The sequence below is a fragment of the Anomalospiza imberbis genome, chromosome 5, assembly GCF_031753505.1.
Source record: "Anomalospiza imberbis isolate Cuckoo-Finch-1a 21T00152 chromosome 5, ASM3175350v1, whole genome shotgun sequence".
Taxonomy (NCBI): Eukaryota; Metazoa; Chordata; class Aves; order Passeriformes; family Viduidae; genus Anomalospiza; species Anomalospiza imberbis.
The window spans coordinates 64,233,548-64,255,892 of NC_089685.1; the positions used below are offsets into that span (position 1 = coordinate 64,233,548).

The 22,345-nt window shown below is 37.9% G+C and overlaps 1 protein-coding gene across 8 annotated transcripts in view; it reads right to left on the bottom strand.

Moving 5' to 3' along the window:
• Positions 1-22,345, bottom strand: part of CNOT4 (CCR4-NOT transcription complex subunit 4) — a 76,744-nt gene that overhangs the window by 38,968 nt on the left and 15,431 nt on the right. For all 8 annotated transcript variants that reach the window (XM_068191589.1, XM_068191584.1, XM_068191586.1 and 5 more), the window contains exon 2: positions 4,286-4,529. In XM_068191589.1, the coding sequence (XP_068047690.1) occupies positions 4,286-4,459 (174 nt within the window). In that variant the 5' untranslated portion in view covers positions 4,460-4,529. The remainder of the gene's footprint in view (positions 1-4,285; positions 4,530-22,345) is intronic.

Here is a 22,345-nt window from a genome sequence, read left to right on the forward strand (position 1 = left end):
GCACCATTTGCTATGTTGTTTATGCTGTCTAACCCTACAAATGAGAAGCAGAGCAAGGACTATACATATCAGAAGCTCTCAGGTCTTCAACAATTGAAGTGGAAATGCTACTGACATGCCCACATCTTTTTTTTTAAAACAATATACTTTCTTTAAAAACTGTCTCTAATGCCTTAGCTAATAAAGGCTTTGAGATCCAAACAAAGTAGCTATCTCTAGTGGTTATCAGCATTGATGTATTTTCAGATGCAAGATATTAGGAGATATCAACATCACTGATTCACTAAGTTTAGCTGACACCTTTAGTTATACCAACGCTTTTCAGAAAAAAACACTGATGTTCCCCAAACAAGCGTTCCATCATGGAATATGACCAAATTTTCTTTACACTAAGTGCACGTTAGTCCCTACAAGAACATCACCAAAAGCCTGAATTTCTCTCTTGAAGTCTTTGTTTATCTAATCAGAGATGACCCTTGATGAATTCTCCATCTTCCTGACTAATTGTGTCTTGTTATTTCAGTTTTGTTTCCTTTCACACTTTTTTCCCCATTTCCCAATTGTTGAAAGCTGAGCTGTGATTTATCAAGCACTTTGCTTTTGTCATTCCCAGGTAGGTCACATTCCTTCCACAGAATGGATGCACCAACATTTCCCACTTGTTGTCTTGCTACCAAGTACGTCCTGAAACAAGAAATACAAAGGAAGTCAATAAGGTTTATGTACAGTATACACCATTATACTTACATTAAAAAAAAAACCAACAATTTCCTATCCATTTCAAAATATCAATTGTTACACCAAACTACTCAGTTATGGGATTAAAAGCATAGGAGGAAACACTGATATTTGGAGACTGTGCATTAAGACTAAAGTGTTCCTTTTACACAGAAGTAGTAGGAGAAACATGAACAAAGCATGCTAATTTCTTGATCATACATCTAGCAGTATGCTATTTCCCTCCATCTCTAACAGAAAGTGCTAGATCTCTCATAGGAGTCACTCAGTCAAGGAATTGGAGAAAAAGCCAAAGCCACACCACAGGAACAACTGTGTATCAAAGTGATATTATTTGGTGGAAGAGCAAAGTACTTAAACATGAACATGCTAGGCATTTTTGTTGCTGGATTTAAAAAGTACAGGAACTGACACTAAGGCCTGAGTGGCATGCTCTAAGCAATTGAGATGGCATGTATTATTCACATGGCAAACAGGACCTAGACTGCTGAATTGTACAGAAACTATAATAGAAATATCACTGCAAAGACAAAAATCACTGGCATTACAATCAGAACCAGCAAGTCTGCTGACCTGCAATCCAGCTTTTGGCTACAGCAATCTCTTCTGAAGACAGCATACTTTTATTCTAACTTGTCTAGTTAGCAGCTATTTCACTCACAGATAAAATCAATTAACTGGAAAAAACAGGAAGCCTTGCTTAGTATCTTACAACTGGCTACACCTACAATTCTGAAGGGCATCAGGAACCCAAAGCCAGACAGTTCCATTTTTTTTAAGTAGGTATTTTTGGAGTTAATGAATTAAATAGAAACAATTTCTATTTCTCTAGAAACAAGACTATTTCCTGAGTCTATTTCAGAATATTCGAACAAAGTAGAAAGTTTTTAACACATTAATACTAAGATGTATCAGTTTCCAACCAGCATTTAAGTTTAATTCACACTAGCACCTTGCTAAAGTAAATGTTTGTGTACTACTATTATTCACAGGAGGAAACTTAAGGCAGACTAAATCAATTGACTGCAACCACATGAACATATTCAGCACGTGCAGGTATTAAGCTATGTAACAGTTCAAACATTTAGAAGTACTCTCTCCTGGGCAGAAGAAACCACAAGCTAACATCTTTTCAGTTAGGAGTGAATTAAAGAAGCTTAGGAAGATAATGGTATATATGCAATGCACAGCTCAGATCTAATGGCATAGGTGCCACTACAACACTCAGCCAAGCTATTTTATTACGGACTTCTCCAAAATCTCCCCCAAACACTTCCAACCTAAACCCCTGGACAGGGAACTTGTTCACTGCTCCTCTCCATGGATTAGTGCTCAAATTACAGGAAAGTCACACTGCATTCAATAACATCGGCATAAATAGTAAATTTCTATTATGTAATTGTAAATAACTTACTCATCCTTGTTTTAATGTATGTTTATCTATAGTCTATTTCACAATAAGTATCCCGCACTGGTACACTCATCCTAACAATATGGCATACCTGTTGAAACCATTGTACCTATTATAAACTTTCCTGCTAAAATTTTGTTGCTTTGGCATGTTCTGTGCTTCAGCATTTTAAGTGGCCACAATCAATGTACACCACAGTAGTTACCAATAGAAAAATGATCAGATCTTTCCCCAGAAGCCTTACTATGCACAGACACACTGCACACAAATACACATACCTGGTTCCTTCTGTCCAGCATACTTCAAAAGATGCTTTCTTCATTTATTAAATGCTGCAACTCTGTAGCTCAAGAGGATTTATTCCCAAGATCCTGGTATGGTCTCTGCATCACAATGTCTTTGTCCATGCCACAAAAGAAATGTCCTCCTCAGGCAGCCTTCTTCATGCCAACCTCTTATAATCCAGCAATACAGCTCCAAATCCACTCAAGAATATCTTGCAGTCCGTGAATGAAGAATCAATATAATCCTCATCTGTTATGAAAGATGACTCCTTTCTCTCCAGGAGTGGCCAGTATGTTTCACTCCAATCAGAGCACTTACTCGAGGTTTCCTCATGAAACAGTTTTTCTGAGCAAACTGTATCCAATTAGGCAAAATATTTGCACATCCAACAATAGGGCAGAGTATTCCACATTTAAGAGTTCAGCATATTTCAAAGAATTTAGACACCCAAAACCAGTGAATAGCACACTGCTCCCGTGATTCTTCAAATACATTTCACAAACTTCGAATAACAAAGAGGTAAACATAATGTAACAAATCCAGGAAAACAAAGCAACTTAGACAAGGAAATCCCAGAAATCTCATGTTGTATCAGAACAGTAGACATTTTCCTGTGGTATGGGAAATTACTATACAGCATGTGTCATCTACAGCAGGTATCCCAAGTGGAGAATTATTTGATTGATGACATGTGGATCTTCCTTGCAGAACACAGAGCTCAAATATTGCAGCAAACTTAGAGAACTTTTAAACAAACTTGTTGCTGTGGGAGAGCCTTCAGGCTTGCAGAAGCATACAAACACAGGTGAACAGTAGCAGCTCCAGTGTAGCCAAAGCCCAAGAGCAGCAAGAAAATATGACTGGAAGTGCTTATAAAATACTGTGGCAGTGAATAAAGACAGTGAGACCAAGTAAGATTACTTGGGGTCTGAAAACAAAGCTGTAACATGAGACAGGAACACAAGAGAGGCATCAGCTAGGGATAGGATCATTATTAAATAGTAGGAGAACAAGAAGACACAAGTAGCTGCAACTACAAGAAGAGAAAGGCCAGGCAAGAAAGTTACAGTCAAGGGAAGTCATTAAAGACAAGAAGATACTGAAAAGGAATTTTATTAAACACTGAAGATAAGAAAATAATGAGTTTAAACAAAACACTAGAAGGAGAAATAAAATAATTCAAAGGAAATAACAGGCAACTTGGTGAAGCTGAGGTTTACAGTTGTGGCCAACCAAATCAGCCAGACATCAAAACAGGGAGGTATCAAGTACTACCTTCAAGCATTTGGCAACAAGATCAGAACACTAGACAAACAGTCTAGATTTTGAAATGTTTCAAAATTTAACACTACTGGATATCTTTCTGAAGGTTTTTATATATTTAGTATCCACTAAAATATGGATTAAAATTCCCAGTGCCACAAACAAAACAAGCATGTGCTTTATAAACTTGCCTCTCAGTCAGCTCTGTCAGTTTAGCTGAACCTTAGCTCCCAGCAAACCCCTGATGCTGGAATCCTCACTATTCTTCCTGAAAAAGACTTGTTAATGCATGAGCACCCCAATTCAAAGGATTTTTATTTTTGGCAGTTCTCTCAGCATCAGCATGCCTTGGTTCTGATCCACAGCATCCCCCTATCACTCCAGTTCTGAATTTAATAAACCAAGACCAGCTGTTTCAGAACAGCTTCAATACATATGCAGACAGAATCTGAAGGATCCAACACCTCACCCTTGATCTAGGCCATGACTAGATGATTGTTTCCCTCAAGGAAAAGGATGTCTTTGGTACCAACACAATACAAAAGCCTTGTGAAATATGCAAGACATGTCGCTGTTCCAGGGATTTACCTTTCTGCAAGCAGGACAAAGTCCATTCTCATCAGTGCGAATACGATGCCAACAGAAACGACAGATTTGGTACCCACAGGTGCAAGGGAAGAAATTGATGTCATCAATTTCCAGGGGCTCCATGCAAAGAGGGCATTCCACAGGGTCTTCCTTAGCGTCAGGGCTGCGAGACATCTTTATATGTTCGCAGAGCAGCAAAAGTTTATAATAACTTAATAGACCAAGAAGGTCAGCACTTGAAGGTCTGCAAGAGAGAAATAAAAAGAAAAAATATTATTAAAATTGTTGACAACATTTCTTTTGTATCTTTTAGCATTTCAGTTTTTCTTCATCACTTTTCTTCTCCCCACACAAGTTACCTACTAAAACACAAGTTTCTGACAAATCAGCTCGACTGTTTTTTTCCTACTTATGAGCCTCACAAATAATACAAAAGATGGTGATGTACCTTCCCCACCTGGACAGACAAGCACTCTGGCAGTTCGCTAACCTGTTTGGGTTTCAAAATGTAGATTGCAAAGAAATCAGCACACGCCATACATTGATGTATGCTATGTATGTTAACCTCCTTTAACTATTGCTTTCTTGAAGTCCTTTACAAATCCAAAGTCAAATCCTTGAATGCGGGACAGTGTTTACGATCAATTTATTCCTTTGCTCAGGGACTTGGAACAATGAGATTTGCAGTAATATCTAGGTCATCCATTCAGACTTTTGAGTAGGTTATAGAATTAACAAACAAAAACAAGGAAAGCTCCTTACTTGGGATAATTTGTTTCATTTGTCTATCTCATTGTTTTGGTCCAAAGACTGATCTGAGATCATCTTCAGGACTACTTCATTAGCCATGATTCTTCAGGTACATGTCTTTCTACATGCATCAAACTTCCATCCAAGTCAGTTATCCTTTTCATCAGCACCCAATTCACACCAAAGCCAAAATACACGCAATGTGGTTGAAAAAACTCAAGTTGTAATTTGGAGTGCAGCCACAAGAAGGTATTTCTGAACCAGAATTTTGAAGAAGGCCAATATTCAAGTCACTATTTTCTTAATTAATTTCCTGAATTCAGCCATTTGAGTACGCTTCTATTCTCAGTGTAAGGATGGAGCACAGGAAATTTACTTTCAGACTCAAAACAAGACACCTGGAGTCACTACTGAGAAAATTAATTTGGATGTTTTCTTCTTATTTCTTTGAAGTGCCACTCTGGATACATGAAATTGTATCCAATCTTAAGCTCTCTCCATCTGCTGCATGAGATATGCATGTAGATGGGCAAGAGTAGAATGTTTAGGTGGACCTTTGGAAAAAAAATAAAAGAAAAAAATGAACAGAAACTAAAAACCCATTGAAAAAGACTGAAAAGATGTGACCGGAATTGAGAGCTGCATGGTCATACTAGCTCTAATGAACTACACCACTTCTTTAGAAATAAGTGAACTCTAAAGTTTTTAAAATCCAGAATTCTTTTTGCCATCATGTTTTTCCCAAAACATCAGTAACTGAATTATAATTGAACCACACACACAATCTGGAATCCCCCTCTACTCTCCCAAAAAGTTTTCTGTTTCATTTCTAACCAAAAGCTACTGGATTGTGTACTATGCAATATTTCTCCAGGCTTTTAGGAGCAAATCCAGAAACCAATTCTCACACACCTTTGTCTGAAGAAGAGTGACATTTAATTCTGTCCCTGGAAATAAGATGACTGAATACTGTGAAATCAAACTCTTGCTCACAGATTTCAGTATGGTCTGATGTTAGCCTTACATAGCATTGATTTGATACTTTTACCACCCCTAAAAAAAGAAAAACCAAACAACTGGTCATATTTTGGTCTTCCTCACCCCAGATCATACTTCCTTGCATGAGGTCTATCTTAAAAAGACCAAGAGGTTCCAGCTCAAGTTAGGAACCCACACCATACAGGATTGGATCCATCTAGCATCAGTCTGCAATGTATGTCCCTGTCTGCACACCACTTCAGCGACAGAAATTCCTCTACAAGCAGCCAGGAAAGAACCCTGAGGAACAAAAAACTGCACATGCACACAACCAAAGCACCAACCAAATACACACAGACTGATACCAGAAGACCAGGCTACCCGCAATTCCAACTACTTTGGTAGGCATTATATCCTCCAACCACAAAGTGTACTTCTGGTAAACATATACTGCTGCCCTTGAGAGAAAAAGGTCCACCGGATGACCACAAAAAAGTAAGGATGGGAGAACAACTATTAGATGCTGTAAGTGTAACTTCTCTATATAGTATGCACTAGCAACAACACTGTCCTTCCTCTTTCTGACCATCACAATGACAAAAATCAAAAAGTTAAATGATGATGATAATATAGCAGCTTTCATTTCATTATCTATCTTTCATTCATGGTGTAGTCACAATCATTTTGACAATCTCAAAACCAGGTTCTGGAAGTTTACCAGTGTTTTCTACAAAGAACACTAGCAAAGAACTGACCTGAAGGGAAAAAAGGATTAGTTTGTTTGGGCTGAAAAATGGGAGGGGCTGTTAAAAAGCCCCAAAACATCATTTAAGTGGTTGTTAGGCAGATAACACACACTTTTACAGTAGCCTGTAAACATTTCATGTCAGCTTTTCACACTTGTATAGCAGCAAAACCGTAACAACATGAAAGTGACTTTAAACCTAAGCATGGAATAAACTCAACAGATTTTGTTCAGTTTGGCCTTGGATTTAACTTTGTCACAGATCTCCCAACAATAGGGCAGTAAGCATCCAGCGTATTTCCTTCTGCTTCATACTCATTCCACCACATGCTCAGCAGCTCTGTGCCTATTGAAACACATTTAAGTAAAGCTATACTAGTACTAGTGAAACTGTAGTTAAAAGAGAAGTTTTGAAAAAACTTTCATTGCTACAGTAAAATTACGGAACTTATTAGGAAGTTATTATTTGGAATCTCCACTAAGATATGTCATCAGTTCATGTGGAAAAAAAGCATGACATATTAGCTAGTGCCTCTGGGATATGCAGATGAGCTCTAACAAAACTGCAACATAATTAACATTTATGAGCTGTTTAAGTTAACACAAAGAGTTCAGCAGATGCTAGCAATAATGTCAATAGCTTGCTTCAGTCAGCAAATGGCCTGTTATTTTACAACGAGGAGTAAGAAGCAGCTGTGTGCCATGTTTCTTGAAACTGAGGAAATATTTATTTACTTGGCCACAGACCATTCAAGCATCCCATTCAGAGATTCTCCACTGAAGTGTGTCTCAGTTTCAGAAGGGTTTATATACCAGGATTTGTGTCTGAAATCTGCATCGGAACAGGGCTTGTTTTTTTTTCAAAACTGGAATAACATGAAGAGTAAGGCATCAAAAATCCATTCTGCATATAGTTCATGCATTACCAGGAAACACAGAGTAATTAGCTAGCTCTAAGACTATTCCAAACAATCCCAGATTAACAGCACAGGAAAAGTAATGCAGCAATAGCAAAAAACAAAAGGCAGTATTACATGTTGTGCTTGATCCAGAGTATTTTGTCTTTGGGATCAAGTTCAAAGAGATTCTATTAACTGCATCTCAGGAGAAGAAAAGGAGGAAGATTGTGCACATCTACACACGCTTTACAAGCAAATAGAATTTGTACATACATATTATCCAAAACTCCAATGACTGAAGTCAAACATAGCTCCAACAGTTCCACATCCAGTTTACAGGACACTATGTCAAAACAAACACAGAGATGGAGCAGAAGTGGACAATGTCCAGCAGCACGCTTTAGGTGTAGTGATCGTGTCAAAGGTAATACCCAAACTACAGAAATACGAAGTTGCGTGTTTTATCCCTTGTACTGTAACAACTAGTAAGTTCTTTTCCAAACACATATGGAATGGAAAAAATGGAGACATTTTTATTAACTTTAAGTGCTTACTTAGCAGATGACAGCTGTGTCTAATCAGCACCACCAAACAATTTTTACTCCTGATAAAATCCTCTGGACTTTGCAGATGAGGAAAAAGTGATCCTACTATTTCAGGGTACTCACCTAAACACAACTTGACTTCTAATATACCTGGTGATTTCAGCCCATTTAGGATGCAGATGCTTGTTGCCTTTCTCTTTTGCACTTGAGGTGAGCAAGTTTAACTTCCACAAGTTTATCTTCCCTATTTAATTTTAAAAGGGGTCATTAAAAAAAAGGAGGGAAGGAGGCAGGGTAAAAAATTAAGCTTATTATGCCTTCTTTCCCTCAACAGTTTGACTTGACACACACTGCTCATCTCTCCAAAGACGACATGAGAACATCTCCATTTGCTAGCAGTTCATTTTAGTAAACACGTCCCTCAAATTTAAGTTCTCCTCCAGGAGGGCAGCTAGCTCCAGGGAATACAGATACATTCTTCTTCTCACACAGTGGAATGAATCCAGCCTTGCTACTTGCTTTAAGGAAACACAAGTGTCACAGACAAAAGTTCTCAAAACCTCAGTAAAGACTCATATCCCAGAAAGTATTTGGAGACTTAGGGCCTCTTGAAGGAAAAAAAAATCCAGACATGCATTAGCTAATGTTTCACCTAAAGTTCAAGCATATCTGACACTTGAAGTGAAACAGGTCGGAGTCTATGCACTGAACCTTCAGTAAGGGCTCATTAAACTTACGCAAACAGAAACCCATGCTTTTTTTCATGGCCTTGTATCTCTTGAAACTCATCAGCCATGAGAAGTCTCAAAACCTCAGTGTATGTAGATGCTTGCCCGCACAATGCTACTGGGAAGGCAGCTTCCCCTAACAAGACCCCTGCTCCCACTTTGCTAAAGGATCATTTCCCTTTCTACGCTTCACCTCCCTGATTCAGTGAGTTAGTAGATAATCCATAAATCAGAAAGTTCACATATGCACATACCAAATCCTTGCAACAGACACAAGACCAGCTGTTTTCCTGAAGTCATCCACACAATTCAGAAGAAATCTGTGAAACTTGCACAGAATATTCCATCTCTTTGACATGCTACCTTGTATTTGCCTGTCATTTTTTTGAGCCCTACCAAAGAAGAGGGGTCCTTTTCTCCCACCAGCTCTTCACTCGCATCAAAATACAATGATATTTTACAATCACCTGGTTAGCAACACTGACATATGAGACAGCCAAAATTTCCAGGAGTACTGAAAAGGGGCTATGCTTTTCTGAGTTTTATGGCTCTGTTACTGACTGGGAACAAAGACACTTCAGTAGCAAGCAAGCAGATTCCTGAATTCATCCAAGTAAATTTTCATTTGAGACCAATGAAAAGTTCACTTCCTACTTCTATTTCCTGACTGTGCTGAATATTTAAAGCAAAATGTAATACTGATTGTAAAAACATGTCCTGTAATTACAAAGTCCATTTTCCCCCATGTCCTCTTTCTGGGATGTTTATTACTCTGTTTGTAATCTACAGCTACATTTTAATCACAGGACAAACAACATCTAAGAAAAGTTAAGACGCTGACAAAGTCCCAAATGTTTGGAAAGTATGACCAGGAATCACGCAGTCACCTCAGTGTTTCTAAAAGCACTGTTACACTGGCTAGGATTATCCCCAAGTTATTTAGCTCAGAGGTCAAAACTGAAGCCTCTAGAAACTCCTCTGCCTTGTGTTTCTCTACAGGTGCCTAGGGAGCTCACCCTCATGGTCTCAGACTTCAAATTCCGACAGTGTAAGCAGCAGTACCATCACTTGAACCAAAAGACCAAAACAGAACTATCTTTGCATGGTGATATTTAACTAAATCAATCCTCCATCTCCTTCATCACACAGCCATACAGAAGCTTGCTGAGTATTGTGAAAACACAGAAACAAGGATCTAGAGGTAGCAACTGCTCAAGCAGCATGTTTAGCACCAGTGCAACACTCAGCCAAAGAAATCACCTGGGAAGTTTCCACCTAATGCCTTCTAGGCAGCTAATAACAAAAATAGTCAGATGACTCCTGCTAAATGAAAAGGGAACTAATCATTCTTTACAAACCCAATGTGAACACAAACTATTTTAAGACAGTTATGTGGCAAAATAAAAGAAGTTATGGACAGGCACAAAAGGTACTTTTCTCTCATTTAAACTGAACCAAGAATTGGTCATCACTGGCTTATTGTTACAGCACAAAGGGCTACATACTATTAGCGACACATGACTGCCAAATAAGATATTATTTACTCAGTTAACTTACTTTCTTACAAGTCATGAACAGAATCAAGATATAGTTTATTCAGAAAGAAAAAAGGCCAAGTAAGATTTTGAAAAATTCATCCACAAGCTCATAAGGGTCTGGACATAATTATACAAGACAATACTATCCCAAGCATGTAGGTCATCTCACTCAATGAAATTAAAAGCATAGTATTGCCCTCTAATTGTAAAAATTAATTTCCCACATTCATTCACATTCAGTTCTAGGATTGCTTCTCTTCCACTTTCTGCATGCCCCCATTTATTTTCTGCACTTACAGCACCACTATATATAGATATATCTAAAGCAATTGGACAATGAATTAGAAATGGGCTATACAATTATTAGTTTACATATTTTAAGTCTGTCACACACAGAGACCATGTAATATTTTTATACATATTCCACCATGGTTATTTCCTCCTGACAAAGCAGATGCTCAGGCAACAAGTGAAGCAAAATAGCTACACCTGTACACATTTGTAGACAGCAAATCATATATCACAAATTGTTGTCAAAGGATTTTGCAGAGACCATAACATGTAATACTAAGAAGAAAAAAAAAAAAAAAAGTCTGATCCTGTTAAATATGAGATACAGTCCATCTGACTGAATTCCCTAAATCTCTCATTACTGGGAAAAAGGGTACTACTCCATTCCTTTTACCTTTCCCTCAGAGCATCTGCTACCAGTCACTGTCAGAAACGTGATCTAGATATACCAACTTGCCAATCATGCAGCAACCACAGGTGGCCATTAAACAGGCTGTTTGGGGAATGGAGTGTTTTTATGGTGCTCACACAGCACTGCAGCACAAAACACTCTTTGCAGTTGAGTTGTCTACACATCACTGCCATAGTTCAATTTTTCCACAATGCTGTGTTCCATCTTGTCTCTAGTAAGGCACTACATACTCTTACATATGATCTACAGATCAGTTTAGAACTTGAACTCCAAAATTCACAAAAATTCAACAGCCACCCCAAGTCACCACATCACCAATACCCTTCCCCTTTGCACTGCCATTCAGGATATTCTTCCATCTCCCATGTCACAGTTCAGCTCTCTGCCTCTCTCACCATTTTCATTTGATCTCCTGCCACCATTCAGGCTATTCACATTTTTGTAGGATGCCTTCACCCAAAAGATGGAAAAAAACCAGCATTTGTGCCGGGCTTACAGGTATCACAGTTTTTACTAGTCCATTTCTTTCTTCACAGAAGAGGTGAGAACATGCCATTCTATAACATATTTCTTGTGTTAGCTTGTACTAGATAGCATACTTAATAATAATGGCAAATATTCTCAGATCCAATTAGAAATAACAGCTCAGGTCTGAAGAGCTCCACATCCTTTAAAGAGCAATGACCCAGAAATTCTTGGACACAGGAAAAATCAGCCCACTTGAGGCTGTAAGACTATTTGAATATAAACCATTTACATAACCCTGCCTGCAGCCATCACCTTCTGGATAATTTTCCAGAAGGATTTACTTTTGACCTGTTGCTCCAGCTGCATTAGTTCACACAGACTTAATATTCCAACTGGTCTGATCTGAAAGTCATACCATCACAGAAGAACAATCTGGCACAGAACACCAACACAGTATGCTGAGAATGAAGCAAATTTTTTTTTTTTAACTTGCATTCAAGGACAGCTCAGCTTTTACATTATAAAAATCTCCTGATTTGCATTTTCACAGTGCAGCATGAACAAGACCACTGCAGCATCTTTAGAAGTCCTAGCCCGCCTATCCAGCCTACTCTCTAAAACTACAGCAGTTCTACTGTCCAGTGCAAAAAACCTGTAAGCAGTTTTATTATTAATTCCTGGATATTTATGTTATCCAAATGAAGGATAAAGACTGTTCAGTTAAAACTCCTGCAAACAGACCTCCAGAGATTTAAGTATCAGATAACTGCCTTCCTCTATAGCAGAACAGCTCTCTCATTTGCCGCTGAAGAAGCGGGTACAGAAACAGTACCACACAAAGCATAACAAAAGAAACTTAACTTGTCATCACAGCAAAAGCACACTACATGTGGAATTTTTCTCTGGATTTTTTTACAAAATTTCTAAGATCTTTAATCGTTAACAGGCAGCACTTTTGCTCTTGGGGGAATAGTATCCAGTAGCTAACACATACACTTCTGAAATTATCTTGGGAATAATACTTGGCAAGTTAGAGCTGCTAGGGGCAGGGGGAACAAGCACAAAAAAGGGGGCTGGAAGCTGATCATACTGAAGACATATGCACTCTTATTTGTAGCACCATGCACTATAAAGACACACATATATTCCTTTAGCCAATAGGAATTACCAAAATGGCTTGTAGAAAATGAGCTATAAAACCCAAATCAGTAGGATCACAACTTATTGCTTCTTTTCTCAACCTGCTAAGTGTACCAGGAACCTTGCAAATTCTTTAACTCTCCTTATGAAGTGCCAAGTTGTCACAGCAATATTAAGTGATAACAAACCAGGGAAGTGTAGCAGCCACATAGCAGTATTAACAAAAAACTCTCACACAAGACACATAGCAAGTAGTAAATTTTCTGTTTATGTATAAGTGGGGGGATTGACCACCCCACATGCCTTGCCTCTAGCCAAGAGCCCCCTTGAACATTGTTAGTGATTTCACAAACTGACTGAGGTGCTTTTCTTGAATAGAAAGAGTACAAATCCATGTATGAGATAACCTTTCTTCCTTGTTACCGAGACATGAATAAAACTAAGAATTATTCACTCTGAAGCTTAATAACACAGCTGAATACACTTCAGATCCAGGGTATGGGAGATGTAGCTGGGGTTAGTAACTACTCCTCAGCTCCCTTCCATTGCTTTCCTGATTTCAAGGATATCAACTAAGACACCAGAAAATCTGAGACAGAAGAAATTTTAAGTAATTCTCAAAGTTTTTTTTCGTATGTGTTAAAAATTTATTTAAAACAACCTTCAAAAAACAGGTAACAAGAACATTTAATGTTTGTTTCCTCTCCGCCTTCTCAATTAAAATGTTTTTATTAGGCTTCATCTCATGCAGTTGTCCACTATTTTCAAATAACTTGACCTTTACAGAGCAACAGTTATTATGCAACTTTCAAGTAATTTTAAACAGCAAACATGAACATAATATCAGCCTAATTACTGATTTCTTAACAACAACAGTATTAAATCTCTCATGTTTTTCTATAATCCATGAAAGCAAAGACTTTTTAGTTGGGTGGAAGGGGAGAAAAGCACCCAAACAAGTTTAAGACAGAGAAAGAAAGCCTTATACAGCTCATCTATAAGTTCTAGATGAGTAGTGATTCCAGCTTGAGTGCTTCTGCTAATCAAGTAATAATGCAAAGCATTGAGCCCAGAAGAATAAAAACTCTTTGTCAAAGTCCGTGCACTTCTCAGTGCCCACAATTCCATCTTGAAACTCACTGGCAGCTGATGCCAGAAATTAGAAGACTGGCATAAAGTAAAGCCATAGAATACTACATTGGAAATGCTGTCTTATACTAGTAAAACACAAACTATTACTGCATCCCTTCCCTGGTCACAAACTGTGAAGCACCTATGTCAATGCCTCCCCAGAAATTTGTACTTTATGTCTAACATTACTTAGGGAAAAAGAAAATTCATTTCACTCTGAAATTATGTGGATGCTTACAAAGAATCTAAACAAACATCTGATTCTGCAGACTGTAGCTTTATTCCTCACAACTCAGTGTCCTCCTGGATGCCATGAAGCAATAAAACCTTCTCAGGTCTTTTTAAGCACAAACTGTGATAATCAGAATACAGATACAGAATGAGCCTGTCTCACTCCTGAAAGTTTCTAAAAAGACCTCAAAAGGAAAAAAATTAAGGGAAAAGTAGCCTAATATGTATATAATAAAATCTACAATCTTTAATCAGAGTCAAAAAACAATGGAACAAACTCCAGAGAACCCCCTCTGAAGCTGCAACTGCTCCCCGGAAAGCCAACAGGAACCATACTTTTCTGTCTCAAGGCAATGTTTCCACACCTAGGTCAGCCCTAGGAGCAGCAGCATCAGCAGATGGCTACTAACTAGAGCTCTTGGCTTTAGCTGAAGACCACCACAACAGAGTAAGTAGTGATAATGATCAAAACCCTGCCCAGTAATCACCATACAAGCCATTCTTGAAAAGGTCAAGATGAAGCAGAGACAGTAAAATTATTTACTTAAAAACTACTAAACACTTCATACTTCTGGACCTAGAGATATGGTGTAAGGAGCAATAGTCAGCTGCTGTCATTCCTCTACACAGGACAGAACTCAAGGAAAACTGCTGGAGCACTAAGAGCTTCTAACAGACTACCAGCTTTTTCGTATTATCCCATTTCAAGTATTTCAAAGTCTGAATTAAGTATTTTGCCTTTTAGTGACTCTGATTACATAAGATCAAACCAAGATGAAGAGTCTGGGGTTTTTTTAATCAGGTAACTCAGAAGTAATTTCTCTTCACATAACTCACATTTTTTGAATATGCTGTGGTCTACAGCTCACTTAGAAAAGAAAGAAAGAAAAGGAGAAAAAAAAAAATTTTGAACAGACCTCCTGACTGTGTTCCTGATTCAGCAAACGAAGAACAATGCCAGAATTTTCTCTTTAGGAGAATCAAGCCAAAGTTAATGAAGTTGCATTTTGAATTTTCAAGAAAAATACATAATTTGGGAAAGAGAATGACAATCAGCAATCAGTTACAGAATGCTGACACATGAATTGACATTCCCAATCACTAAATATTACAAAGATCTTGACTATATTAACCCACCCATAGTCTAGAACTGTGATATCTTGCCTCCATTGATAATTATAGAAGCTCCAATGTGTTAATACACATGGCCTGAAAAGTTGGCAGAAGTTTCTCCCTCCATACGTGCACATTCATTCTTTATCCAATACTTTTTCAATACAAGTTCTACTTGCTAGGAATAAGGACTGAAAATTTAGAAAATCAAACATAATTAATGCTTGATCTGTTTTGAAACAAACTTCAGTGAGGTAAAGAATAAATCTCTGCACAAACTTTTTATGCAAAAGAGCTATAAATTCTAGTTTATTTTAAAAGCCATTTTACTTAAGAGTTTGACTGGGTTTGTCTCTACAAGTTTTAACTTATTTCTAGGTTTACTTTCACAAAGTCTTGTCAGTGACACATGTTGATAAGGCAACTGGGGAGGAGCCCAGTTTTTACCTGCTGAGCCTGTACCTCACACAGAAAAGATAGGGAAAGTATAAAGATTCTCATGTTTAACTTAAATTGAGAAAAACTCTCCCACCATAACTTCATTAGGCATCCTGAAGATAGTTACCAGCAGTTAGTCAGGCAACAGATACACACTCCATGAAATTTCACTCTTCTTTGTAGAAGTAAATCAGGAAATTATGTCGAATGTTATTAATTATGTTTCTGATCAACAAAACCTACAAGAAGCTAATTTCATGTTACAAACTGATGAATCAGCCAGGTAACCATACTCATACTACACAGAATTGCAACTGCGTTGCTTTTATTTTCATGCTACAGGTACTACCTGACATTCCCAGGATTCACTGTTGTATCAAAGTACTTTAATTTACAAGTCTTTAAAAGACATCATATGCAAATCTACAGAAAAAGCATTTCTGTGTCCAGCAATACCAGATATTATTAAGGAGAAACATTTACCCATAGCACTGAGACACTGTCCATAAGCATGCTTTTCTAGTCACTAAGAAGAGATAAAAATTTGAGGAAGACATTAGTTACACCGAGATTGGTCTGATCTATGCATAAACTGAAAGGACAGATGTTTCTGTAGTATTACTTGAACACCATTACACAAAAACCCAGTTATAACCCAGCTCAAAAACTTTAGCATTGACAAAAGAGACTAACTTACTGCTAGGATCACTTGGAACAAGCTGCTTGTAGCCATACTAGTCTTTGTTGGTTTGCTTGTTATTATAAATCATTTTTTTTTCTTGGCACAGCAGTATCTCAAATAAACAGATCCAAGCACCTCCCAATATACTGCAACTTTATACATAATCTGTACAGACAGCCACAAATGAAATCTTAAACATTTGAAGAAAAAAGAAGCAACATGTCCACAGTCAGTAAATTACATGGCCTCATACTACCTAATTAGAAGGACTCTCCTCTAATGTTTTTCATGCTAGGAGTGTCAATTCTCATCAGCAAAAGGCTTTCAACAGCCAAGAGGGCAGTTTTAACCTAAAGAGCAACAGAAATAAATTCTGGAAAAGAGCAGCATCAAAATGCACAGAGCTCAGAGTTCTGAAGAACTACAGGTAAAATGTGCAGGAATGAAATAAAAAAATAGAGAGGCTATATAAGCCCAGTTTGAGCAGTGTTCATGGGGGTCCATATTTATCACCTGGCAGCAAACCTTATGTCAAGATTTTCTCTAGGTGTAGAAAGATCATCTTCAATTATTTTCTGTTTGAATACTCTTAGCTGGACAATATAATCAGGAGTTTGAATCCATTTTTACTTTGCTTTGGATAAAGTTTCTGGGAAGAAAATTAGTTAATCATGTATTTGTTCAGATTAAGAGTTTGAGCCTACTTCTGCCAATAATTTAGGGCTGAACTTTACATCAATGCTGTATTTCTAATAAGGTAAATCAAAGTCAAGTCACATGAGCCAGTGTTCTTCCAGTTAGCTGCCAAAGTAAGCTTGTTCTCATTTTATTCTGCCTTCATAGGTATAAAATAGAGGAAGCAGGCTGTCATGGATCAAAATAGTTTACCTAAATCTTCAGTATCCAAGGCATGGGGAAGACTCCACAGTGGACCAAAAAGTCAGAGCTCTTTTGTAATGAGGAGGATGGCAGGAGTACAGAGAACGTCCTGCAACCAGCATCAGGGAGCATAAACAAATCAACACATGTAGCCTGGGCAGGTTCAGAGAAAGCCCAAGTCTCCTCAGCAAGGGCAAGCACCCCAGGGAGATCAGTACCACAATCAAGTTTCTCTTCACTTTTTCTGGTAATGATCAAACCTACAACACCAACAAACAGGAATGAGAGACAAGTCCCTAGATAGGCATTCATGCAACCAGCACACAATTATCTACTCATCTTTACAAATCTGGCCCTATCAAAGGAACTGGAGAAAAGCCTAAATCACTTCTTGGGGAAGAAGAAACTCCAAACCAATCACAGCCCAGAGGCATGGTTCTAAGAATTAATTCAATGTGATCCACAACTTTTGATTTACAAGATAATCCCGCTGACAAGTATCAAAGAATTGCAACAAAGGAAGTCAGTATACAAGAATTTTGTTTTAAGAGGCTACTGTTAGCCCCCCCAGATAATTGGCATCTTGAATCAACATAAGGTCTTTTCCTTGTCCCCCACCACAAGGCACCTCTACTTTGAAATAGCAACATAAAACCTTGAAGTCTGGCATATTGCCCCAAGCTGCAAGCTTCTTTGCACAGTTTGTTTTACAGAAGGATCACTCATTTCTACACAAGGCCCATTATACTCAACCATTGCACTAGACATCATACATTATGTGTACAGAACCTGTCTTGCAGAAGAGGAATTCAGAGGGCTGGTGCTAACAAAGCTGAGATGACTGTAGTAACACCACCTCACGAGAAAACACACAGCTCTTCCCTGAAATAGGACTACACAAGATTTCAAGAGCTAAGAAGAACTTGTAAGAACATAGTATTATCTATGGATTAGGTTGCTATTGAAACAATCCATGTTTGAAACTTCACAAGAAAACTCATACCACTGTTAAGTGTCACATCCCTTATATTCAGGATCAGCTGAACATTCAGAACATACTGGCAAGTTTGCTCCATTCCTGGAAGATCTACAACTCATTCCTTAATTGTATGAGAGACCAATGAAAATAGACTTAGAAGGCTGAATGTTTAGATCTCTGTAAAATCTGAAAGCACTTTAAAATATTTCTTACCTTTCTACAAAACAAGCTGAATGAGTTTTCTTTGTAGCCTTCCACAGAAGCTAAGATCCTTGCTTTTGTCAACAGTAGTTTACTGCACTAACACTTCGCGCCATCCAACCTAGTTTGGTTAAAAGATCATGGAAGCACCAAAAAAAACAAGTCGAGGAAAAAATACTTCCCAGAAAACTGTAGTTTTCTCTGAAAATCCTTGACTTGATTATCATAGCCCTTTTCCCACTATGGGGAGAAACACAAGTAGAAAGTTGTCTTGCATCAGTAACAGTGCAAGCATTTTTTGTTTGGGGCCAAAGATGTGAGTATCAGGAAGAGAGTTTTTTGGACTCTACGCCTATATTGGCTACACATTACTCTAAGGGACAAGTGAAAACTCTGTTTATTGTGGTCTGTTACAGTGCCAGACTCTGCATGGCCAGCACCATGATCATCACCAAAGTTCTCAGGACTGAACAGTCCCAAAAGCTTCACAGTCCTTTCTAGATAAAATGGCAGGAACAGAGATTCTAGAAGTCTCAAGGTGTTAGGTCAAGAACATCAAATACAGAAAGAACATCTTTGTTTCTTGATCAGTATTGCAATCCACCATAAGTCTTTCAGCACAACAACCTTTTTCTCTTTAAAGACAGTGATCATATAAGAGGCCTCCACAGGCTCAGGAAGGCTCTCCTAGCATTTTCTATAGAGAAGCTGAACCCATACAAAAATGTATCAAAGCAGACCACAAAGAAACAATTACAAGCTGCAGGGAGTTCTTTAAAAAACAAAATGTACCTGGTGTTTTATTCAGAAAGTCATTAGTACCAAACAATAGTTTCAAAGAGCAGTGGATTCCAAACAAGCCTAACACTAAAAGCAGCCATATAATCAATCTATCACACACACCAATTTAGGATCCGTAACTCCTAAACTGAGGTGAATCAGGACCAAGAGGTGTCTGCACCCTTACTTCTCCTTATTCTTCCAGCAACCTGGGCCAAGTACAACAGCTACTCAGGACAGATTTGTTCAGTGTGTTCAGACTTGCATACAAGAACCCTGAGAACAGAATCCAGTGAGCAGCAAAACAACATTCTTCTCCCTTGCTACGACCATGTTTGAGATGTGCTATTACTGACTCTTGTGCTTTGGTTTTCAGAGCTCAACAATTTCGTACTACTCTTCTGACAGCATCATTCTCTTCATTAAGACATTCCACTTAGTAAGATTTATGATATTTGAGTCTTGAATATAGCTACAGCATTATTCACACATATCCTAAAACCCAATTCTCTAAAAAAGCAGCTCACACTCTGAATTTGGAGGAAAATAATTTGCAAATCTCATTTTGAAAGGGAAAATAGCTAACTTACATAGCTGTTATAAACAGCCAGAAACCCCAGCTAATCAAGGTATTTGAAAAATTAATATGCAAATAGACCTAAATCAGCCCAGCAGTTGCATTCTACAAGAAAAATGACCCACTCACTCTGTTTTACTGCTCAGACTTTCTAGGGTTTTGGCATCAGGAGGCCAAGTAATAGTGAACCACAATGAAATACAAATGTGTGCTTTTTACTTCTGTGCTTACTATGGATACTTAGTACAGGACAGACAGCACTGGCTGTATCTGACATGCAATATACTTTAGGAAAACAGTTAAGCACAGAACCTAATTTGATGAGAAAAAGTCTTTCAAAACTAGTCTTAAAGACACAGATACTCCATCTGAAATGTGTGTGCAGAAATAAGAAAATAAAACAATGGGTCATATTACACTGCTACTTTTGTGTGGGCTAGTGTGTGTGATTCCAAACCTATAATAGAAACTTTACAGTGTGGTTTAGTCTTCATCTGCAAGGTGCTGAATAATAATTAAGTGTTTTAAAGAGCAACCTGAAATCCCATATTACTGTTCCTACAGAGTGAAGTTGTTGCCACTGTCCCTAACAGCAATGTCCACTTTCAAAATGAAAGCATTAGATTTACTTAGCATTAGATTTACTCCCTGAGTTATACAAAGATATTTCTCAACATTTTTTCTGAAGACTTAAGAGAGACAGTAGGGGAATAGCATATTATTCAGGGATATGGCACCCAGGGTATCTGCTTCCTGACAAGGAACAGTTTACACATTCCAGGTTCTTTTAATACCCATCTGCATGATGGGCCAGAACCATACAGTAATAAAGAGAGGATAAAGTAATCTGTACAGACCGTGAGACCACATACAGTATCTTTTGCTCCTCTGACTTAATTACAGATTTTTATCCACTTTTTAAGATGTGACACTGTCTTTGGAAGAGGTTAGTGTTTTATCCTTACCTACTGTAATAGAAAAGGCTCGTGATCAGTACTGTGCATACAGATAAGTAAATCAGATGCTGTCAAGAGTTTACATTGATAACATAACACATGGAAAAATGCTGGCAGCTCAGACTGCCTATAAAGCAATACTGTGGCTGTAGATAGCTAACAATGAATAGTCAGGGTGAATAAAAGCACCTTTGGTTTTGTAGTGCTCTCCTGCCATTTTGTTTCCATTCTTTTTATTAATATCTGGTTATGTATGCAGGTTTCAGCTACATCACTGTTCCCAAATTCATACTAGAATGTCAGTCAGATAAATTCCCACCTCTTATACAAACAGCAAACCTTTGAAAAGGGATGAAATATTCTTGCTACCGCTGGAACACGAGCAACTCAATTCCCTGACCTTGTGGAAGGAAATGCTCCTTGGGTGGAGTAGGTAGTGCAGAGAAGAAATGCAGTTATAGCGTAATAGAAAAGTAACATCCTCTCCCAAGCAGAGGAAAGCACGCTGACCAACAGTCAGTGGCAAGGACATGCTTCCTACTGCCCCATTCCTTAGGGTAACAGATTACAACAGCTGCCAGGTTAGCTGCTTTCTATGTAAGGCAAGAGCTCCAAACCAACCACACACAGAATTTACATTATTTCTCCTCCACAAGGAATCTCAAGGTAAAGAACTACGTTCCCAGTAACCACCTTTCAATGAAAACTCCGCAGTTTAGTTTTTCAGCTTTCATATGAACACAGTTTCTAACAAAGACTACAAATTTTTCTGAACACTTTTAAAAGGGCATTAATAGTTACAAAGGTTTCTTTAAGTCCTTGAAAAACACAGCTATGCACAAGACTAAGAATGTTAGAGCACACAGAATATTCCCTCTAGATTAAATGCACTGTCAGCATATAAAATAGCACATCACTATGCAGAATTAAGGTTTTCGACATGAAGTCACAAGTCACTTTGCTACACCCTGAACACAGAGGTACCAAAGGCAAAGCATGTGCCCACAGCAGTTTTCCTTCAGCAGGACAGAGATCAAGGATAGCCACAAGAGAAAATGAGCATGAACATGAAGGGAAAGAAAACTGGTCTCCTCATAGCACTGCACATTTCTGCAGAGTCCTGAAACTGCCAAAGATGAAGAAGCCACATCCTTGTGCCTTGCATACACTCCTACATTCATCCTACTCTAAAAAAGCCATAGAGTTTGTAGGTTGAGATTATAACTTTTATGAAACCAACACAAAATGAACTAGTTTATTGGTCTAAAACGAGGTATTATCTCAGCATCCAACAACATGCTACTTCTGCAGCCCTCATTTTGGACAGAGGAACAGGATAACAAAGTCTGACACTTTAAAATTTCAGTAATTACTGACTGATATATTAAAGGTATATAATTATACCTTTAATAATACTAATAATAATAATATAAATTATATTCAGCACTTGATATAAAGCTACTGTCCCAAATTTTTATCACCATTAAAGATAAATTTATCTTAGCGTGCATAAGAATTAAAATTAATAGTAATTTACCTTGTTATTCTCAGTAAACAATAAAAGGAGAAACATTATTATTATTTGGACAGTAAATAGAT